Source organism: Balaenoptera ricei, chromosome 19 (genome assembly GCF_028023285.1).
Source record: "Balaenoptera ricei isolate mBalRic1 chromosome 19, mBalRic1.hap2, whole genome shotgun sequence".
NCBI classification, from domain to species: Eukaryota; Metazoa; Chordata; class Mammalia; order Artiodactyla; family Balaenopteridae; genus Balaenoptera; species Balaenoptera ricei.
The window spans coordinates 34,650,454-34,667,413 of NC_082657.1; the positions used below are offsets into that span (position 1 = coordinate 34,650,454).

Here is a 16,960-nt window from a genome sequence, read left to right on the forward strand (position 1 = left end):
GAGCCACAGAAAGTTGGTTGAGGAAGGAGGCTGTTGACTCGATTTCCCAATAAGAGTTTGATATCAGGCTCTGGTATCAAAGTGTTTCATCCAGAAGCTGCTGACCTATTTTCTGCACCTACAGGTTCTGACCCTGTGGTGGGGGGGTGCTGGGGGTCCATGTGGCAGCAGGGACGCTGAAGAGGGGGTTGGCATTTGAAGCCGTGGATTCCATAGATGGTCCAGCAGTCCATAAGCGGGGTTGGGGAGAGTCAGACCACTTGAACTAACAGTGCTTTCTTTTCCCTCAGGGACGCCCTGCTCACCAGCACCATCAACTGTGTCACCAGCTTCATCTCTGGGTTCGCCATCTTCTCCATCCTTGGTTACATGGCCCACGAACACAAGGTCAACATTGAGGATGTTGCCACTGAAGGTGGGTGGGCAGACTGGCCCACTGAGGAGGAGGGGGCTGAAAAACTCACCCTTTTCTTAGCAGTTCTCCTGTGGCTGTGGGACTGAGAGGACTGGACACGGAGCTTTCCCAGCTGCCCGCTTTCTTTGAGGCCATCAGTAGGAAGTCCAGGCAGAATCATCTTCTGAGTCAGGCCAGACCAGATAGATTTTGGAGCACTGACTCTGTACCAGCCCCTGTGCTAAGCACTTGACATATCTTTGTTTAGTTCTTGCAGTGTTACTAGGCAAGTGTTAATAGACCCACTTTAAAGATCAGAAAGCTGAGACTCAGGCGACTGAAGTTGTTCAACCAGCTCGTGTCCTTCCCCGCTGCTTCTCATATTCTTATGGCCACAAACAGGCTGAGACTTGGGGAGGGGCTGCCTCTGATGGACTCTGAAAATCACAAAGTTCTGAGAGTAAGAGGATCCCTCATGGGGTGCAGCAGGTGGGGTTTGAGGCCCATTGCCTGTAGCGGTCCAGGAGAGGCACTGCCCTCTGGCTTGGCTGTTTGAGGTCAACCTCCTTGGTGCATAGGTGAACTCAGGCTGGAGCTGGCTTCATCAGTCATCTTTAGACCTTGGTTTGCTCCATCTACACATGGCTGCCCAAATATCATGGGGCTGGGCTGGGGCTTGTTGGGCCTCAAAATGCTCTCCTATCATCTGCAGCTCAGACCAACAGTCCGAGCTATTAATGAGGTCCTTGATGTTCCTTACAGGAGCTGGCCTGGTCTTCATCCTGTACCCAGAAGCCATTTCCACCCTATCAGGATCCACGTTCTGGGCTGTCGTGTTCTTCGTCATGCTCCTGGCTCTGGGAATTGACAGCTCAGTGAGTGACCTTGCTGGGGATACCATCCCCCCACAGACACCACTAGACCTGACCCTCCCTCCCCTAAATACACTCACACTACTCAGTCTAAAGTTCTCCACCATTCAAGCCCCTGATCAGTAGTTGTTTGCAGAAGACCTTATTTAAATGCAAACAAGGAAATCAGTACTCACTCAGAAAGGCAAGATTTAGGCCAAAGCCAAGAACCAAGAGAAACCTACTTGGCATCATGGAACTCTACATTAGAAGGGAACTCGGATAAGCCAGCCCAATACTCTCCTTTTACAGATAGGAAACTGAATTCAGAGAGGGCATGGCTAGAACTCTTGTTCTCTAACCAACCACTCTTCCCACGGTATTTCATCAGCATCCACTCAGGCTGAGTGAGTGGACAGGAGTCAGGTCCCTGTTGATAAGGGGGAGACAGGAGTTAACTCTTCACCCTCTCCCACATGGTTTCTGAGTTCTGAGGTTGGTTGAGAACGGGGCAGAAGTGGGGTGAGAGGATGGGGAGAAGGGAGGACCTGCTGATTTCTCTAGAGAAGCAAGGCAGCCTCCAGGGCTCATGAGTCCAGGGCTGCGGGAGGTCCAAGGGAGCCGGGAGGCCTGAGACTGGGGTTCAGAGAGTCCCTCACTCCTGTGTTGACTGAAAAAAAAATGCACAACCTGGGACTTCCCTGGTGGTCCAGTGGTTAAGACTCTGAGCTTCCACTGCAGGGGGCACGGGTTCACTCCCTGGTTGGGGAGCTAATAATCCCGCATGCGCGTGGTGCAGCCAAAAAATGCACAACCTGAAAGTTGAGAATTATGTTTCAGTTGGCAGACTTTCTGGGGACTTCAAGCCTGGGAGGCAGCCTCTCAGATCGCTCTGAGGGACTGCTCTGAAGAGGTCAAGGGGGAGCCAGGATATGTAGGAGTTTTTGCAACAAAAACCAGGTGGTCAGAGCATCAAAAGATGACTGTTAATTAAACAAAACCAGACATCTCAAGTTAATGAATTTAGCGCTTTTCTGTATATGGGAAGATGCAAGAGTCTGGGCTCATTGAAATCATTCCTTTGATATGCATCTGAGCTATCTAGGGCCAGTATCCTTTCTTTCCCATCCTGAGTCCCTTCAGGTGCACCTTTGCGGGGGCAGCGGTAGTGGCTGATGGCTTGATGGCTGCAGCATCCTTTGTTTGCTGATATGTTGGACAACATTTTTCATTCACCCCTGTGTCCCACCTGCCTGGTTCCCTTCAGATGGGAGGCATGGAGGCGGTCATCACGGGCCTGGCCGACGACTTCCAGGTCCTGAAACGACACCGGAAACTCTTCACATTTGGTGTCTCCTTTGGAACCTTCCTTCTGGCCCTGTTTTGCATAACCAAGGTGAGGGGGGCTGGGCTCTGGGTCACCTGGGGCTTCTGAGGCTGCATTTCAATCCAGCCAGATATTCCCAGACTTGAAGCTGGGGGGTAGGGCTAGGGTGAGCTCAGGGGAACCATGGCAGTGCCTGGTATCCTGAACTCCGTGGCCCAGTCCCCTAGGGTTACACCCCGTTGTTATCTGTCCCTTCTGAGCCTGAGGATATCCAGACAAATCTTTCAACTGCTTGTTGGTTTGGGGGGGCAGCAAAAGTCCATTTTAAACTGCCAGCTGAAAAAAGTGCACAACCTGAAAGCTGAGAATTATGTTTTATTCGGTGGACAAAACTGAGGACTTAAGCCTGGGACACAGCATCTCAGATAGCTCTGAGGGACTGCTCCAGAGAGGTAAGGGAGGAGCCAGGATACGTGAGTTTTTGCAGCAAAGATCAGGTAGTTGTTACATCAAAAGATTACTGTTGACCAAAGAAAACCAGACATCTCAAGTTAAGGAATTTCATGCTTTTCCGTGTATGGGAAGATGCAAGAGTTTGGGCTCACTGAAATCATTCCTTTGATATGGACCTCAGCTATCTAGGGCCAGTATCCGAGCTTTTTGCTGACTGCTAGATGGCGGGCATCCTGTTTCTATCCTGAATTCCCTCAGAGCTCACCTTCAAAGTGGAGGCTATAATGTGATGGCTGCAACATCTTTTGTTTACTGATATGGCAGGCAACATTTTTTTTTTCATTGATAAAATCCATCTTGCTTTTTACTGGCTGAAGTCCCCACCCTCAGACCCAGTGAATATGTAGAATACATAGCGGCAACACAGTAGCACCAGAAACGCCATTACCTGTGTTGGGGGTGGGTGTGAGTTCTGAGTGAGCGGGACAGGGGACAGCTAAATTTTGATGGATGTAACAGTTGATAGCCATTTCTATCCATCATGGCCTCAGGCTTTCTCTGTCCATGCCCCAGGGTGGAATATACGTGCTGACCCTGCTGGACACGTTTGCGGCGGGGACCTCCATTCTGTTTGCTGTGCTCATGGAGGCCATAGGCGTCTCCTGGTTTTATGGTACGTGCTGGGTCCTGAGCGTGTGGCAAAGCCTCGGGCCCCGTGTGCTTCTGGAGCCTTTTCACCTGGAGGTGCCAAGGGGCTTTCCGTTTCCAGGGCAGTCACTGGCTGATCCCAGAGTTGAATGAGTTGCTTATTGGACACAGCTCTCCCAGCCCTCAGCTCATCTTTGCATGAGCGCCCTTTAAAAGGAGGACACAAAGGCCCCAAAGGCATCAGTGTCAGCTGTTAGAGAGGAACTCAGAGGAAGCCGCTGCTCCTCAAGCCATGTAATTCATTCTAGAGTAGGGTTGCCAGGTTTAGCAAATCCAGGATACAACACATCCAGTTAAACTTGAATTTCAGATAATGAATCATTTTTTTTAGTATATGTCCCAAATATTGCATGAAATTGCTTAAACTAGAATGACTTTTGTTGTCTCTCCGAAATTCAAATGTAACTGAGTGTCCTTTGTCTTCTCTGGCAATCTTACTCCAGAGCTGAATGGGGAGAACGTGGTAGAAAGTGAAATGTGTTGTCATTGTTCATTTCTTCCCCATGTGTCACTCGCTGTTTTCTACTCACTGGAAAGAGTCTGGTCTCTTCTACCAGATTAAAGTCGGGGAAAGCTCTATATACACAGCCATCATTGTTTTAAGAGAGAGGGAGCGGGAGGAAAGAGCTGGGCTTTGGAGTCAGGCCACCCTGGCTGTGTAACCAGGGCCAAGTCCCCTCCCCTCCCCGAGCCCTGGTTTTCCCTCTGAAAAAGGAATTGGGGCGGCACCTACAAGGGAATGCTACCTCTGAGTGTGTTCTCTCCCCTGTTCTGAACTGGCCAAGTGCCTGTCCCCAGGTCTCCTAAGTGCCAGGGTATCCCTGTCTCTGGAGATACTGTTCTGCTCTCCACCTGGGGACAGACCCTCTTGGGAAGGCAGCAGGGGTGGCCCCAGGCTCTGCAGGAGCCGCTGTAATGGGCCTGCCCTGTGTGTGCGCAGGTGTGGACAGGTTCAGCAACGACATCCAGCAGATGATGGGATTCAAGCCGGGCCTGTACTGGAGACTCTGCTGGAAGTTTGTCAGCCCTGCGTTCCTCCTGGTGTGTAGTGTGTGGTTGGGCATCCTCGGGGGAGGGGTGCTGTGTGTCTGGGGTGAGGGTGGGGGCGGGGATCTTTGCTTCTGAGGGGAGGAGGTTGGGATGCAGGGCCCTGGTCACGCAGACAGATGCTCAGGATGCTCTGCCCTGTTGATTCCCAGGAGGCTGCACATGAGCGGGGTCGCCAGCCTGGGGCCAGGTCTGGGCCGGGGGCTGTCTGTGCCACCACTCAGTTCCAAGGTCACCTTTCTAGTTTTCTTCTCTTTGTATTGCTCCTGTTTCTTTGTCTCCTTTTTGTTATCCTTCCTTACTTGGATTCTTCCTCCTTTCTCTCTCCATCTCCCTCCTTCCTTATCGTCTCCATTCCTGCATCCATCTCACACGCTGGTCCTCACTTCCCTCTGGTCCCTCTCTGCACCCCTCCCTCTCTCCCACCTCCTTCCCTCTCTCTCCCCTCTCCTTGTCTCTCTCCCTCTTCCTTCTGTCCCTTCCCCCCAGTTTGTGGTGGTCGTGAGCATCATCAATTTCAAGCCGCTCACCTACGATGACTACATCTTCCCACTCTGGGCCAACTGGGTCGGGTGGGGCATCGCGGGCTCCTCCATGGTCCTGGTGCCCGCCTACATCGTCTACAAGTTCCTCAGCACGCGGGGCTCCCTTCGCGAGGTGAGCTCTGGGCCGAGCCTGGGGGAGGGTGGGGGACAGCACGGGAGGGGGCATCCCGAGTCATTCCCGCTGGGGTGAAAGAGGGAGACAGAAGGACACGGAATCTAGAGTCACACGGACCTGCCACATTGGCCACGTTATTTACCCCCAAGCCTCAGGTTCCACATTTGTGACCTGGGGTAATCATACAGACCTTGAAAGGTGAAAGGAAGTGCTTGGCACAGCACCTGGCACACGGTAGACGGTCACCACGCGGCACCTGCTCTCGTGTTGAACGTCATATGCACTGTGTGCTCCCACTCTGTTCCTACCGTTGTTTATGTGAGGAGCTCAGCCCTCCATTCCCCTAAGGAGCAGTTAATCTGCATTAACTGTGCCCACTCCTGTGTCCCACCTCCTAAGGTTTGTCATGTCCCCAGATGTCCCCCACTCTCCCCATCCAAACTCACCGTGACCTTGTATCTTGGCTTTCACCTGCTTCTGTTGTGAACCTGATACCTGATCAGCCTAAACCAGAGATTTCCAAAATACATTTTCTTCTTTGACCTGTGTACATTGCAGATACATATACGCATGATCTGCCTTTTAACTAAAAGTATGTCTTTCCTGTACTTTGGTTGTTAAATGCCCTTTCTTTTATAAATAATGGTGATAGTCTTTTCTTCATGTCCTTACTTATAAAGATCTCATCCCTTCATTCCTTTATCCACTTCCTTCACAGATATTTACTGAGTATCTGTACGGGGCAGGCAGTATCCTCAGCCCTAGACACGCTCCCCGGAGCTCATGTTCTCATGAGGGGACAGAAAGACACAGGAGGACGTAAAGGAGTGAGCTGTACAGGAACTTAGTGCAGAGGGTCCCAGGCAGGGCTGTGTCCACCCCCTCCCCCTTGTGACGTGTTTCCTGTCCGTGAAATCCCAAAGTCCAGGAGCCTCTGGGTCACTGGGAGGACCCGTGTTCCGTGAGCTCATCCCGGACGTGGAACCAGGACCTGCTTTGAGCTTTTTATTCTCCACACTTTGGGATCCTGCTCTAGTGATCAGGCATTGATTCCAGACGCATTCCCTGGGTCCACCCTGTGTCTACAGCCCAAGGAGGCGGCCCCAATCCCCAGGCAGGGCTGAGGTCCCATCACTGAGTTCTCATTGTGCTCTGAACTTGACCTCTGCAGCACTGACTCCGATCGTGGTTGTAAAATTGCCGATGTGTGTTTCTGTTCAGTGTCAGCCCCTTCCATGAGCTGTAAGCTCCCCCAAAGCAGAATGTGTGGGTGACCTTCAGCTCTGGATCCCCAGGGCCTAGGCCAGTGTGTGACTACAGTCATTGACTCAATAAACATTCACTGGATGAATGTCTCAAAGTGAACCAACCAGCTCCACAAACCAGGGTGTCTTGTACGAACCTCTCCTGCTGTCCATGTGAGACTTCAGGGCCAAATAGCAGGTGGCCCTGATGTGTGGTGTCCTCTGGGCTGCTGGAAGGGTGTCCCTGGGCCAAGCTGAGGCCTCCTCCCCTTCTCCGTCCTTTCACAGAGACTGGCCTATGGCATCACCCCAGAGAACGAGCATCACCTGGTGGCCCAGAGGGACGTCAGGCAGTTCCAAGTAGGTGCAGCTTGGACCATTTTGATGGGGGCCACGGGGCGGGGGCGAGGCAAGACCACACACCACACTCCAGAAAACCCAGAGCAGCTGTGGGCTATAGCCCCTGGGGGTGTGATGTTACGAACGGAGGAGAGGGGCCTGTCTTCTGCCTTCTATCAGCTTTCACCTGCCCCTCCACTCCTTGGTCCTGAGATACCAAATGCCCAGACTTTCCTAAACTCGGTTCTCCCTCTTTGAGTTGTGACCACGGAGTATCCCCAGATTAGGCTGAGGATTTCTTATCTTGAAGGAAGCGCTGTAGGTACATCAGTAACGTGTTGACCTGAGTCCTACCCTTTTCCCCTGTAAAATATGGGGGTGGGGGAGCCAGGAGGGTCCCGGTGAGCCCCCCCTGCTTCAGACATACTGTGTGACTTTGTGAAGGTTCCTTTGCCCTTTCTGGGTGCCAGTGACTATTAGGGGATTGGCCTGCATGTTCTCCGGGTCTTTGAAGGAAGCAGCTGTGTTTTCTGCCCCTCCATGTGTCTTACTGCCCTTCTCAGCTGGCCCTTGTCCCTCGGTCCCTGCCCGCACTGGCCCTTGCCTAACAGCCTTGCTGTCTTCCTCTGCAGTTGGAACACTGGCTGGCCATCTGAATCTGACCCCGAGGAGGAACCCTGCTGCACCAACGTTCAGGTCAAAGGCTTCCTACCACCCCAGACACTGTCTGGGGATTCCTCTCCGACCCCCCTCTTCCTCTTTTCCAAGTTACAACTGATTTAGTGACCTGGTTTTCGTTCACCTTCTGTTCACCTGGCCTGAGGGCTGTGAGCTTGGATTGGTAAGCCTTGTGGGAGAAGAGGAGAGGAGGGAACAGGAAAAAATGACTTCTGTTGAACCTCTTTAGTTTTGAGGAAGTCTCACCCAGTGTGGGAGCCGGCCCGAGCTGACGTCCACGGGCTCGGGCAGAACTCCCCACCTCGTTTGCTGGTACTTTGGGCCGCAGAAGAAATCCTCAGTCCACCAAATGAGACAGAGGATGTTGCTTTTTGGTCAGACACCGTAAAACCAAAACACAAATAAAAAGCCCAGCTGAGTTTGGGAGGTACAGAGATCTTGCCTCTCTCGTCTGCCCCGGTCAGTGCTCTGTTGTTTGGACCTGGGTTGGGGAGCTTGGGGATATTTGTCGCTGTTCTGAAGTCCGTGGATAGAAGCTCTGGGGGATCGTGAGCAGAAATCTTCATAGATTAGTTTTCACTCTGGTTGACCTGGGTTTGATTTGTGTGTGTTCTGGAATATTCTTCTGGTTTCTGGCGCTCAGAGGGTCCAGAGCTATGGGTGTCGCAGTGAGTGGCTTCTGCAGAAGAAGCAGACAAGTCTGTAGAGACCACATGCGGGTCTCGCTCTGTCAGATGCACGGAGCTCAGGAACCTACCTGTGGCTCCTGAGACCTTCCTGGGTGACTCAGGACAGGAACCCAGCAAGGCCAGCTGCGTGTCTCCACTACGGGATCCTCTGCTGTCCTCACAGGGCCAGGTGGGTGTCCAAGGGCACAGCCGACAGGCTGTCTGTTTCTGTATTGTTCACAGACACCTGCAAAGCCTGTCCCTGGGAATCCCACCCAGCCCGGACCAGGAGTCTCGAGTGATGGGGAGTGGGCCCTGAAAACTCCCTTTGTCTCTCTTCATGTGCCATACTTTGCACCGTGGAGGGCAGCATGGAACCAAGCATATAGCACCCCGGTCACTCAGGTTGAGGGGAGAATAGTCTCAATTGACGGAGCAGGTTGGCGGCTGTAGAGAATTTCAGGTTGATTTCTGATACAAACTTACAAGTGGTGCCCTCTGGTGGTGCTGGTGGCTAGTCTCAGCTCATTCAGAGAAGCGATTTGTAGTTTGGTAAGTCGGTGGCATCCATTTGGAATTTCTGTTTATGGTCTGAGTTTCTTACGCTCTCATTGGCAATCTAGAGTTGTGGGTTATCGTCCTGACTGTGGGAGCCCCTGTTGCAGTATCTTGGGCAAAAAAAAAGGCCACATCATTTCCACTGGGAGTAGAGGGTGACACACATCCGAAAGGTGCTTTGGGGAAAGTGGGGTGTCACTGACCCTAATCTATTGATCATGCAGTCTGTGGAAGATGGGCCGGCTGGGGGCAGGGAGGTGGTTTTCTCCCAGGGACAGGGTCCTTATGTCATTCTTTAAAGAAAAGTAGGAAAATCAGGAGACTTTGGATCTTTCCATATAAAAAGTTCAGTTCAAAATCTGAGACAGCCCAAGTGGCAGGTGTCTTGGACCCTGAAAAAGATGGGGCCTGGGAGCATCCAACAGAGTGGAACAAACAGGTAGGGGTCTGGGGATGAGAGCAAGGTGACCTGTCACTGATGGAATTTGGCCTCACAAGTGACTGAATCCGCCCGTGAAGGATAATTCCTCCCTAGGTGTGACATTTTTTTGTTTGTTTGTTTGTTTGTTTTTAACAAAGCACTTTCATCCACGTTCACTCCCATCCGCCCAGCAAGTACTGCAGGGCTGGCTTCTGTGTCCCTATTCTCCAGGTGAGAAAACCAAGGTCCAGCATTTCAGTCATTCTTGCTCAAGGTTCCCCAGCTACTAAGGGATCCAGTTGGACCCTCAAGTCAGAGCCCCTGACTCTCAGCTGAGAGCACTTTGAAATTCCCAGCACAATATGGTTCACCCCATCCAGGGCTGTCATTAAACATAAACAAAAATCCATCCAGTCAAGTGGCCAAGGCATATTTCTTAGCAAAAGAACAATGTGTTGGAAGAAGGGGGGTGGGGGAATGTCATTTATTCTCCTCTAGCTGGTTGCTAGAGAGGAAATGATTTAGCTGCTCTCCTTTTTTTTTTTTTTAAATAAATTTATTTTATTTATTTATTATTTTTGGCTGTGTTGGGTCTTCGTTGCTGCGTGTGAGCTTTCTCTAGTTACGGCGAGTGGGAGCTACTCTTCGTTGCAGTGTGTGGGCTTCTCATTGCAGTGGTTTCTCTTGTTGTGAAGCACAGGCTCTAGGTGCGCGGGCTTCAGTAGTTGTGGCGCGCGGGCTCTAGAGCGCAGGCTCAGTAGTTGTGGCGCATGGGCTTAGTTGCTCCACGGCATGTGGGATCTTCCCGGATCAGGGCTCGAACCCGTGTCCCCTGCATTGGCAGGCGGATTCTTAACCACTGGGCCACCAGGGAAGCCCCAGCTGCTCTCCTTTGATGAAAATAGTCACTCTAGGGAACAGCGGGTTGTGAAAAGCTGAGTCTACTTGGCAGAAATGAGTCAGAAAAGCCTGTGTATCAGGGGCACCCTTCAGAGAGAGCCTGACGTTTGCGCTTTGCCAACTGCACGTGGCCCTTCTGCCTCCAGACATTTGTCCGAAGGCAAATCAGAGATGCGGTGCTAGCTGAACCAACACCAACCAACCCAGTGGTGCTGCCTTGCGGGGGAAGTTGGCTCCCGAGCCTGGGGAGGGGCTCTGGAGATGGGGGGACCCGGGACACCCATGGACATTTTCGAGGAGGTGCTGGCAGACCTTCTGGGTTCACCTTTCACCCACACTTGATGGAGAGGGAGCATGGGCTTTATCATAAGTAATGTTTGACTTCTTATTTGAGGCCTTTTTTTTTGATAGTAGAGGTTATCCCGGATGAGGGTGCTCCTGTGTACTGTATAGAGCACTTTTGATACTTTACCAGATTTTTTAAAGAATTATTATTTTCCATGAAGTGTAAAAATATCTGTTTAATACCATCCCGTTAACATCTACTCAGTGTCTAATTATAACATTTAGTGTCAACCTGTGAGTCGGTCTTCATTCTAGATGCGAATGAGACAGAGGAGAAGGGGACCTGCCAACTCTTGCCAAATGTCGTGCCAAATAAAGGTCCTCAAAGCTGCCTTAATTCTCAGAGGGGTTCCGGCCCAGGTGGGAGCCAGTCTCTTGCCAAATGATCCCGTTAATGTGAGACCGAACATTCTTACCAAAGATGTCATTTCTTAGTAAGAAGCCCACTGAGCTCATTTCATTTCTTTATTTCCTTTGAAAGCCATGGAAGGGAGAAGAACAGAGAGGGAGTGTGGCGTGGGGGAAACAGCACAGCATTTAGAGTTGCACAGACCTGGGTCTGCGGCTGTCTTACTGGGTCACCTGGGGAGAGGGGCTCCACCTCCGTGGGCTTCAGAGTTCTCTGTCTGTAAAAGCAAGGGTTGGATCAGAGATCAAAGGTCCCATCCAGTAAAAAAATTTCCTGTCTCCATAACAATGTTATTGTTGTAAATTTACAATGAAGGAAGCACACGGTTTACTGTAGGACTTTCCAGAATGATCTAGTGACCAATAACCTACTACTGAGCAGAGACATATCAGAACTATGATTTTTCTGGACATTCAGTAGTTCCTCTTTCGACAACATTTCTTCAACTGATGTCAGAAACACTTGGTATTTTAAACAATAAATCCAACCCTTTTGTTTTGCGGAATTTGAGGGTAAGTTTTCATGCTCTTATGAGTCCCAAAATCCACAGCTCTGCGATGTGCAGCATGGCTATAGCTGCGATCATAGAAGTCACCAAAATTTTGGTGAATGTGAAGTTGCTTTTGGGGTTCCCGCCCTCATCCCTCTGTTTCTCCACTTCTATGTAAATAAGGACTCTTTCAGTGGCGCCCTGTGTCATGGACTGTTCCAATGTCATGCAGATTTCTATATCTGGTGTGCGTTTATTTTAAAAGCTGTTCTCTTCATGGAAAATTAAGTGTACAGAATAATAAAGGATATTTCCTGTGCCATGTATCTGGTAGTGGAATTCTTTCTGGCGTGAAGGTAAAATGCTACAAATTAAGTCCAATGGGTCTTCTGTGATCAGCCTCCAGCTAGTAAAGTAGAGCTTCTGGTCATAGTGGCCCACCTTTCACCCAAACAACTCGTTTGATAACCTATGGAACGGAAGACTGGGGGGGAGTTAAATCTGTAATCCTAGCTCTGAGACTGACACATTTTTATTTAAGTAGAAAGTGGATACCAAGTTAGTAGTTTTGCTTTTTCGTTTCTAGGGCTGAATTTCAAGGGCATCAGAACTTCCAGTTGGATGGAAATGAATGTGCAATTTAGCACTTGTGTGCAGTTTTCTGGGAAGAGGGATACACTAACACTTAGGGCCTTAGTGCTATATTGTATTGTTTGGGGAAGGTGTGACCTTACATTGTTATTTTTAACGCAAGTAAGCAGATAGACAGTGACACCAATATAAGGGAGGTATTGACAAGCAACAATTCAGTCTATGTCTTCAAGTATGTAAAGGCTGTCAGGGAGTGGGTGGTGGGCCCCAGGGCTGAATTGAGGCCAAACAGAGCATGGGATGGTGCCGGAAGTAGTGAGCACCCCAGTGATGTCTCTTAGGGAGGTTGTAGAGGGAACTCAGTGTCAGGTAGGGCTGTGAGAGGGGGTTGCATACCTCTAAGGTCCCTTCCATTTGGAGCTTATGGAATTTTTTTTTTTTTTTTTGGATAGCCATGAACCCAACCTTGCACAGCAGCATTGGGAAAGTCAAATACATTTATGCCAAAGATGTCAGGGTGGGTTTGGCTTGTTGAATTGGAGTTGGGCAGACATCCCAGAAGGGGTATTATCATCTGATCATTTAAATTTTACCTCCAGAATTGGAGTTAGGGTTTATTATAATGAATCAAACAAAAGGCAGCCACATTGCTTCCAGCCCTCCCCTCACGCCTGCAGACATTTAATAAGGGGCCCTGCGGGAGTAGAGGAGGGAGCCTGGGGCAGAGGGGGAAAGGGCAGCTCTTCTGGGGGGCTGGCTGCCACTCTGTCCCCTAGGCTGACAAATGTAGTTGGAGAAGCCTCACAGGTGGGCTTCACTTTAAGAAACTGGTGGGCTTTTGAAATGTCCCAATTTTAATCGCACTCCTGTCCTATGTTTGGAGAGATAGAGGTTCATTTTTATCTCCTTCCAAAAGGCCCTGATATGTGGAGTCTCTCCCTAGGCCTCAATTTGTTCATCTGTGCAATGGGTCAGGGGTTACTAACACTAAGTGTTCATGGATAGGCTTCAGAAATATCAGAACCTTCTGAAATGAAACGCAAATTTTTGTGTGCATGAGTTTGTGTCTACGTTTCTGGGAGAGAGAATTGATAAATTCATCAGATTCTCAAATGTTGAAGACTCACAGGTATATATTACCTTTGGGGGCCTCTTTCTTCCGATAGTACATGGCATCTCTCTGTGTCCTCACCCCAAATGAAATTAGTATGACAACAGAGTTCATTTCTAAATCTCCATCGCCCTGCATTATGTTGACTTTTCATTTTAATCCACCCCAGATCCAATATCTCATCTGTTTTCCTGGCAACTGTTATTAAACCTTAGCTTTCCAATCGGTAAAATGAAAAGGTTGGATTAGGTGATTCTGTAAAGTCCCTTCTGTTTTTTGTTTGTTTGTTTGGGGGGTTTTTTGGCCGCACTGCGTGGCATACAGGATCTTATTTCCCTGACTTGGGATGGAACCCCATGCCCCCTGCAGTGGAAGGGTGGAGTCTTAACCACTGGACCACCAGGGAAGTCCCCCCTTCTGTTTTTGACTCTATGATATACTCTCAGGGAGCGACCACAGATGTGATTGGTGAATTCACACTAAAATGTGAATGACTACCTTTCTAGGCAGCTGCTGATAGACAGGAGTGGGAGTTGCTACTTTTCACCCATTCTACGTTTTTAGTGTAGGTTTCAGCAAACATTTTCTGTAAAGGTCTCTGTCAGAAGTACTCAACTCTCCTGTTGTAGCATAAAAGTAGCTTTATTTACAAGACAGGTGGTGGGCTGGATTTGGCCTGAGGTCTGTGGTTTGCCCTGGATTAGTGAAAAGAACAAAGGTTTTGAGTCAGGTTAGACCTGGGTTTGAATACCAGCTCTACTACTCACTCCTGTGGAATCTTGGACAAGTTATGTAAAATCTGAGTCTCTCTAGCTTCTGAAGAGTGGGAATAAGACTGCCAAGAGGATCGGCAGGATCAAATAAGATAATGAACACTTAAGAGCAACCTCTCTGGGGCCACAGTGCCTGGATCCAAATCCTGGTTCCATCACTCAACTGTGTGAAGACTTGGGCAAGTTACTTAACCTCCCTTTGCCTCAGTTTATCATCGATCCATGGGAATGACAATGACCCCACCACCTCATGGGATCATAGATAGGATTAAATATTAATATTGGATTCAGAATAGTGCTAGCTTACACAGCTCGTTGTTATATGTTTAGTACCTGTCAGTTACATAATGATGATCTATTTCTTCTCCTTCTCACCCATCTTTGCCCATTTCAAAGGCAGCCCAGCTACTGCTGTGTTTTCATGTAGCCGAAACAATGTCTCTGTTCCCTTGTTCCCTCCTTAGGAAACTGCCCCAGAGGTTTGAACTGGGGTCTGAGTAGCCAAATCTGAGTCTCCTTGGGCCTGAGTGCACGTGACCACTGGGCAGGAAGTTCCAGCTTCGGAAATACCAGCCTCCAGAGGCCTTGCCAGGCAGCAGCCAACCTCCTGCAGGATCTGGCTGCCTCACAAGCCCTCCGCTGTCAGTCCCCATTAGGCCGCTGGCAAGGGAGATGTCCCCTCAGCTGGGCCATGTCTCAGGGAGGCCCTGACCTCAGCTATGACCCAGAAGAGCTGGAGACAGAAGTGTGGTAAGCAGAGGCTCCTGAAAGAGCTGGCAAGTGATTGGCTTCTGATGTCTTTCTTATTAGCTACTGGCTTGTCATCAGGCCTGGGAGGGGCTGAGCTGGGCCCCTAGCAGGGCATGAAGGTAAGGGGTTGGGCTGCAGGAAATCAAGGGAAACCATCTCTGTCCCCAGAGAAGGCCCAGCAGGGGTCGTGGCCGGAACATACCCTTGAGCCACGGTTGATTGTTTCTACAGCAAAGAATATAGAGGGAGCAGCTACCCCACCTACTGCAGCTTCAGGCTCCAGTCCGGAGTCTCAGCCTAGGACAGGAAGATGTGGAGTCAGAAGAGGAGAGGCCTGAAGCAAAAACCCAGCTTCTGGCAACGGTGAGCCTGGGGCAGACGTGAAGGCCATGGTCAGGCCAACAACAGGGCACCTGCCTACTGCCCACCCTGAGTCCATTCCCAGGTTCTTGCTACATTTCTGTTCTTGCACCACAGCACCCCAGACTTCCCTGGTAGTTGCCATTGACCCCTGACTCCCATCTCCAGTCACTTGATGGTAACAATAACCTATCAATGGAGAGGAGTGAGAGGGCAGGGCCGATAAATGAGGCAAACTCACTTCACAGATAAGGAAGGACATTGCCACTCTGACATTTCAAGTGAGCTGCAGAATCAAATCAGGGAGTGTCAGAGCCAAGACTAGAATTTTTAGGTAAGCAATTGAATGTATAGAGCTCCCCACCGGAGTTTTGGGATTGGAAGGGAGCACGGCACAAGCAGGACCTGGCTTTGTTAAAATAGAAAATGGGGCCATCCAGGTCTCACAGGCCATGGTTCCCAGGAGGACTGAGACCTTAGGAGCATCAGCACCTTGGACAAGGCCAATGCACTGGGCTGACATTCAATTAACAAGCACATTAGCTTATCCCGCCGCAGTTACTATTCCCAGTGCTTTACAAATTGCAACTCTTTGAATCCTCTTAATGAGTCGATGAGGTAGTATTATTATCCCCATTTGTAAGTGGGGAAAGTGGAGACACAAAGAGAAGAGACAACTCACTAGCTGGTGGGGCTGGGATTTGAAGCCAGGAAGTCTGGCTGCAGTCTGTGCTTCTAACCACTCTGATGTGCCATATTCCTTGGTCCCCAGCCATCCAGGCATACCATGGTCCAGCTGGTAGGGGCATGGGTCCTCAACTAGTTCCAACACCCTCTTCAATTACAAATAAGTACTAGATATGAAAATAAATTTATTTATATGTATACACATTTGTAATTTGTACACATATACATACTTTATATACACGTTATATATGCATATATGCATGCACTTAAATCTATATACATTTATATATAAATATAATTTGCCTATATGATGCTAGGAAGTAAATGACTTGCCCTAGATCACAGAGTAAGAGATTTCATCTTGAACAGACCTCTCCTGTATCTCAAGGAAAATATCTTTGCTGGCTTTCTCCATACACACCCCAATCCCATGCTTTCTGGTTCTTATGTCCATCTGGACTCACTATCAAAAAGCAAAAACGTTATACTCATATGCGTTAGGATAAGTGGCTGCATGTAACTGAAATCTAACCATGGTCTCTTAACAATGAGTTTTTCTCATTTTCTTGTAACAAATAGGCAATGAGTCAGAGAGAAGATTGTTCTTCAGCAGGAAGAAAAGGGAGAGGTGTCCCCGGTTCTGGAGAAGGACTTTAGTGAGGATATCCTCCTGGACATGCCCAGAAGCCCAGGATGCCTCTGGTGATGCTTAAGAAAGTCATCAAGGATTTGGACTCCTTCTGGCTTCCTGTTCTACCATCTGCAGCATGCGGTTCTCACAGTCATGGAGAAAAATGGCTAATCCACCTGCTGACATCTTGCCCAACTTTCAGGCAGGAAGAAGGGAAATAAAGAGAAAGAGCAAAGGGCAGAGGCCTGCTGAATCTGTGCCTCTTGACTCTGAAGAAGAGTAGATTTCCTAGAAACCTACCTGGATGTTCATCTACATCTCATTGGCCAGATTCATGTAACCTGGCAACTTTAGCTGTAAGAGAGTCTGGGGTGGGAGAAAGACTGTGTAACTGGATACATTGCTTCTCTGGACAGAATCAGGAAGAGGATCTTAGGAAGAGGATGAGGATATTGGGAGGACACTGGTCATTACCTCCCTTTCATGGCTTCCTCACCTGAATCCCATCATCTGCTGACAATGGCAGGGGCCCTTGTGGAAAGCACCATGGTCTGAGTGGCCATAG

General features: G+C 49.5%; 1 protein-coding gene across 8 annotated transcripts in view; it reads left to right on the forward strand.

Moving 5' to 3' along the window:
- Window positions 1–9,807, forward strand: part of SLC6A2 (solute carrier family 6 member 2) — a 49,483-nt gene extending 39,676 nt beyond the window's left edge. For 6 of the 8 annotated variants that reach the window (XM_059905318.1, XM_059905322.1, XM_059905326.1 and 3 more), the window contains 6 exons: window positions 291–415; window positions 1,157–1,269; window positions 2,513–2,641; window positions 3,599–3,698; window positions 4,674–4,774; window positions 4,933–5,408. In XM_059905318.1, the coding sequence (XP_059761301.1) occupies window positions 291–415; window positions 1,157–1,269; window positions 2,513–2,641; window positions 3,599–3,698; window positions 4,674–4,774; window positions 4,933–5,319 (955 nt within the window). In that variant the 3' untranslated portion in view covers window positions 5,320–5,408. Of the gene's footprint in view, window positions 1–290; window positions 416–1,156; window positions 1,270–2,512; window positions 2,642–3,598; window positions 3,699–4,673; window positions 4,775–4,932; window positions 5,438–6,972; window positions 7,045–7,655 lie in introns of those variants that run through there. The other 2 variants (XM_059905324.1, XM_059905325.1) reach the window with 1 other exon arrangement.
- The last annotated feature ends 7,153 nt before the right edge of the window (window positions 9,808–16,960 follow it).